The sequence below is a fragment of the Salvelinus alpinus genome, chromosome 32 (genome assembly GCF_045679555.1).
Source record: "Salvelinus alpinus chromosome 32, SLU_Salpinus.1, whole genome shotgun sequence".
Lineage (NCBI taxonomy): Eukaryota > Metazoa > Chordata > Actinopteri > Salmoniformes > Salmonidae > Salvelinus > Salvelinus alpinus.
Window position 1 is genome coordinate 22,792,678 of NC_092117.1, and position 6,000 is coordinate 22,798,677.

The 6,000-nt window shown below is 40.6% G+C and overlaps 1 protein-coding gene across 2 annotated transcripts; it reads left to right on the forward strand.

The window, feature by feature from the left end:
* The first annotated feature begins 2,804 nt into the window (after positions 1-2,804).
* On the forward strand, positions 2,805-5,675 carry LOC139562369 (protein phosphatase 1 regulatory subunit 3C-B-like). 2 transcript variants are annotated; one of them, XM_071380053.1, is made up of 2 exons: positions 2,805-3,052; positions 4,374-5,675. In XM_071380053.1, the coding sequence occupies exon 2, from the start codon at positions 4,402-4,404 to the stop codon at positions 5,347-5,349; it is 948 nt and encodes a 315-aa protein (XP_071236154.1). In that variant the 5' UTR covers positions 2,805-3,052; positions 4,374-4,401; the 3' UTR covers positions 5,350-5,675. The 2 variants fall into 2 exon arrangements, with proteins under 2 accessions (XP_071236154.1, XP_071236153.1); XM_071380052.1 differs by lacking the exon at positions 2,805-3,052 and adding an exon at positions 3,742-3,926.
* The last annotated feature ends 325 nt before the right edge of the window (positions 5,676-6,000 follow it).

Sequence of the window (6,000 nt, forward strand, 5' to 3'; positions counted from 1 at the left end):
TACAGAAACATTTGGACTATTCATGACATACTGGTATTTCTAGATATTTTAAATTTTACTTTGCTTTCAAGTATTAGATTTTTTTTGCCATATCTGAACAAGTGTATGTTTATTAAACCATGAATGTCATCTATGAGTAAAGATAACTAACTACCATGACCATGAGCATAATAACTGGCAACTACAACACATAATGCATTCACTATACATGCCCTAATCACAGGTATCCTTGAATTATAGATGTTTATTTGTAACATTATGACAAATGATTTGCAATAGTGCTTTGATGAAGGAGCTTGCTACGGCCCAAATATTGAAGGGAATTAAGTTGCCATCCTGAACAATCTTTTAACATCAAATATATTCACTCAATTTAAAGAATAGGAAAACACACAGTGATTTGATGACTGATTTCTATACACTAATTTAAAAACCAAAAAAGATAAATGTTTAAAGTGAGAAGTAGGCATTGGTCTGAAGCCGAAAAAGAACGGAAATTCACATGAGCACAAACAATGCCTACTCCACCCATGCTCTACCTGTCACGATTCTCTAAAGTAGAACCCAGAAGCAGACCAGGACAAGGAGAGTAAGACGAAGGTGAGTATTTATTTACAAGTGTAAATGTAGTGATAGAAAAATCCAAGTAGCGGAGCGGGCAGCGGAGGTGAGTTGATGGAATTGAGTAAGCAGATCCAAGGAAGTAACTGAAGTCACCGACGACCAGGTAGGGATGGGATGCGTGTTCCGGGTGAATGACTGTAGACAGAAAAAACGGAGGTAAGTTCAAGGCAAGCAAGACGTACAAAACTCTATCAAACTGGAGGCTGATACGCTGGCACAACATACTGTTCATGGCTAACGATCCGGCAGGGAATGGATGACAGGTCAGAGCTTATGAAGTGGAGGGGTGATGATCAGGACCAGGTGTGCAGATAGCTGATGGGATACAGGTGCGGGTAATCAGAGATCTCCCAACTAGCTACGTCGCCCGGCAACCAGACAGGGTGCGTTCCAGGACACCGGAAAAACACTCCAGGACAGAACACAGGCAAAAACAGACTCAGGAAGCGGGATTCGTGACACTACCAATGTTTTACAGCACACAGCTTTGACCTACTACAGTAGCTATGTTGGTTTATTGTACTTCAAACAATGTTTGAAGAACAGGTTGTCTAGAATTCAAACCTTAGCATTCAGGTTACTTAGGAGTCAAACCTTTTCAAACAGCCTAATTCATACTCTTCAGATGAATGATGGACTTTACAGTGTCCTGCAATTAAAATAATATATAGGACCAGTCGGTCGGCCAGATAGGTTCTCTGAGCTAGAAACACGAACAAACTTTAAAAAACGATTGTTTTGAATTTTCTGTCATTTGAGTCGTTATTATGTGCCATGGTTTGCTTAGCTAGATGCAGGAAGCCTATAGCCCCTGATAGACCTACATCCCATTTCAGATAGTCTGCAAGATGTACGTAGATGTAGATGTAGACTGAACGATTTACTTAGTTCAAATTGACAAGACTAATGTATTCAACATGAATAGCGAGGTGATTTCGAGGTAAGAAGAGCTTCTGTTCCCAATAGCCTGCTAGAATAGGCTACTGAGGATGGAGTCATCATTTCATTCACCTGTAGCCTAATCTGACTGACTATTTTTGTAAATCTAATGCGTTCTAACAACTGATTGGCAATTGCGATAGAGCTTTGATAACTTCAAATTCAATTAACTTAACATGGCCATTAATAATTGCATAATAACACAAGGCTAGAACAACAAACTGAAGTTACATGCTTTTTATTAAATCCGTTTCCCAGCTCCAGGTAGGCTACACAAGTGGCACAAATTGATTTGCGATGATTCTAGTGATATCATAATTTAAACATATTGTAACGACCCGGTATTGTGTTCTGTGTTTGTGGGTGTGTTATGGTTCTCATGGCTACTAGCAGGGGTTAAATATGTCAGGACAGATGGAAAGGTTGGGGGGGGTATGATGGGTAATCCCGCGGGATTTGGAAATGCATAAATAGGGATTACTGTCTCATCTTTCTTTTCTTTCTGTTCGGGGCCTTGATCTGTTCCTATGAGAGTGACCCTTAACTCGATAGGGTAACATTGTGTACGTTCGGCATTTAGCGGCGTGGGCTGTGGCCGGAACAATAGCCCAGTTTAGGAATAAACCTGTGTTCTGACCTGCACACCTAGAGTCCGTCTCTTTTCCCTTTATGACCCAGCCGGGTCATTACAATATTTATTGTATGAAATGGTAACCTACAGTAAGTAGCCTACAATGGCATACAGTATAAGTTACTATATGATGGCCAACAGATGCAAATGTATCGTTATCCACATTTAATGTCAGTTTCATAACAGAAGCATGCCAGGGAGTTCCATAACTTCCATTTCCAATTTCAATTTGCGCAGCCTCGAGACCCAAGAACAAACACTTTGTTTGATACCGTTTTCCATAAGCAAAGTAGATATTAGAATGGAGTTTAAACCACATCCAAGTGAATTTATCTAATGCACCCAAAGTTGTTTTCAAGTGCTTTGCTGCCATTATTTCTTGATGCGCATTAGTTCTAGTGTGTGAATATGTTTTATGGAAAAATAGGTGTTTCCATAAAGACGATCTAAATAGCCTACCTACACTGGACTTGCAGAGTACTGCTCTGACTCCTCTCACTCACCTGACTCAGCCAATAGTAGACTGAGTTGCCTGCTGCAGTGCTTTCTCAACATACACACACACACCCCTTTAGGCCCTCCCCACCACTCACTCGCTCGCTCACTCACTCACTCAGCAACAGCCTGCCTCACTGCCTGATAGTCAGCAGCAGTGGGTCACAGTGAAATCTTTTTTCTTCATAGAGAAGTGCCATAGCTGCCGCGGTGCGACGTAAAAGTAGCCCCAAAACCTGCAACCCATGACCAATACATTTTCACGTGACATTCTTTTCAAAGTAGCCCAATTTGCAGGAACACTGCGTACATGGCAACCCTGCTTTATGGACACTGTAGCCTCAATTTCGTCTAGAATTTAAGGTAGGTTTGGCGACCAGCGTGACTATAATATTATCTGTTTACTGTTAGAAAGTGGCTTTAGATCTTATATCAAAGAGATTCAAATCGATTAATTTAACTTATGACCATGGCCCAAAACCAATTGAGCCAGTAAATACACTTTAAATAGCACTCTTGCAAACAATTGATCAAAAGAAAATCCCCAAATGACCTTTAAAAATGCACTTTGATTTTATCTCTAGGGGGAGATAAAATCATTAAACTGAGATTTGATCAAATAATATTTTTGTCCACCTAAAATACATTCCTCACTTCTGTCACCATTCATATGTTTTCATTTTTAAACTCTCTGATTCAGAAGGGTTGGGTTAATGAGGAAGACACATTTCAGTTGAATGCATTCAGTTGTACAACTGACTAGGTATCCCCTTTTAAACACATTAACCAGAAATAGTGAATTGGCTGCAGCATATCATCAATACCAGCAGAGGTCTACAATGATTCTCAAATAGAAAGTGTCAGTATGAGGAATCCAAACTGGCCCCCCTCAAATGCAAAAATCCATGTGGATTGGCTAGAGACCAAGACATATTTTCTCTGATTGGTTGAAGCTAAACTCCTCAGATCTTTCATTGGTTGTGTGAGAAACTATGTGAGCAAAATATGCAAATTGCCTCGAAATGGCAGTTGAAATCACTGGCTCTCATGCATTGGGAGACTGAACTGCAGAGAGAGCAAGGGGGGCATGTCTGCTCAACACTACTGACTGCAAGTTATGAATTCATGATAAGATACTTGAACAAAACTAGTTATTACAGTACATTTTAAAGCATATCTTGTTCATTCATCTTTGTCTTGGAACCTCTCTCTTTATTTTTCAAATGAGTGCCACGAGGTAAGGATCATTGTTTTGTTTTTTAATGTAGCCTTAAAGTAGATGTTTGCAGTTCAAGGCAATAACTAATTTGGATGAGTTTTAATTTGTAAGCAGAATAAAATCTTGTATTGATCATTTTACAAAGTTTTTGGTTTTCATTTAGATTTTAGGAATAGCACGATCATGTGAGCTGAACAAAAATCTATGTTTGGCAACAACTTTTCTGGTGAAGTAGATGTTCTTCCAAAAATGTTGACTGCCATGTAATATCATGAAACTAAAAAAACATACATTTAGTAGGTACGTAACGGGGCCCCGTTACGTACCTAGACATTGACTTGCATAATATAGTGAAGTGCATAATGAACACATTTAAATGAACACATTCGAGGACCTCAAAAAAAACAGAAGAAAGAATATTGAAGGACTTTATTAAAATACATTATGTTTGTTCCCCTTCCTCAGGGTCCTCCACGTATTAAATTCATCAGCAATGCCGGTTCCTGTTATGCCTGTAGACATCGCTATGCGGATGTACATCACACACTCGCCACCTCTCCGGAGCTTCCTCAGTTCCCATGAGGACTTGAGGGCCAGGAACCGGGTAAACCACTACAAGCCCCTACGGCCCTGCATCAGCTCCCAGAGGCCCCTGGAGGCCCCCAGTCTGGTCTGGAAGAGCCCCAAGACAACCATGAAGACCTCAAAGGGCAAGAAGAGAGTGGTCTTTGCCGACTCCAAAGGCATGTCCCTCACAGCCATCCACGTCTTTTCAAAGTTTGATGAGGAGCCCGCGCTGTCCAACTTTCAATTTGACCTCATAGACCTAGAGAATGCCACCATGGAGCTGAAGATCAGCACCAAGCGAAGCCTGGCGCTGGACTTTCCCCAACCCGCTGCAGACTATCTGGCCTTCCGGAACCAGCTGTTGAAGAACTCTGTGTGCCTGGAAAACTGCACACTGCAGGATAAGTCACTCACGGGCACCGTGAAAGTCCGAAACCTTGGCTTTGAGAAATCTGTCCATGTCCGGGTAACTGTTGACTCATGGAAAACCTACACAGACATTGACTGCACCTTTATGAACAACGTCTACAGTTGCCAGGACACAGACACATTCGCCTTTGTCTTCAAACTGCCCCGTTACGTACCTCCTTATAATAGAGTCGAATTCTGCATATGCTTCAAAAGCAAAGACCAGGTTTTCTGGGACAATAATGATGGGAAAAACTACATTCTCAAACCAATTGGGTGGAATGGAGAGGATGTGAAAACACTGCCCAATACCCCTGCTGAGCGTAAGAAACCAGAAGAGCACAAGAACTCCAGTAAACTACTGGAGATGGGGTTTGACCAGTTTGGAAGTCCCCGCTCATCAAGTGGACTCTTTCTTGGGTTGCAAAGCTGGGGCCGAATTGAGAATGGTGCCAACTACTGGTGAAATTAGGGAAGACTTTCAGCTACAGTGAATAGTTATAACAGGGATAGACTTGGAGCAGAGGGATAGCTGTACTAGTGACATAACTTATCTTAAAATGTCAAAAGCTGCTTTGAATGCAATGAAGCACATCAAGAAATAAAAAGTGTATGGAAATATGGACCATGGCTAGTTTCTACAGCTATTTGGTTACCATAGAGATACTTTCTTAATATGATCAAAGAGACGGAGGCAATTGATTTTTATGTTATTTTACATGTGATTCTTGTGTAAAGTAAGTTAGTGCCTTCTCAATATCCTGCCTGTTATAAAACAAATACCCATTGAAATTTAAGTTTGACAATCTGTAACCTGGTATAAGCCCATTTTCAGGGTTGGAATTTACGTAAGCAAATGCACTGATTGAGATGAACTTCCTGATTTCCATACATACAGTATGTGGTGGGATTGGACCAATGGGATGTCCTTCATATTGAAGGGTAAGAGTGGTATCATCCATCTGTGAAAAAATAAAATACAAATGTATATGAATTTCTCAGTAAATAAGGCAAATGATAAAATGCACCTTCAACATCCTTTGTACCTTCAAAATATATGTTTTTATTCAAGACTCGTGTCATTTGATTTCTCAACATTGCTGTCTCATGTATCTCT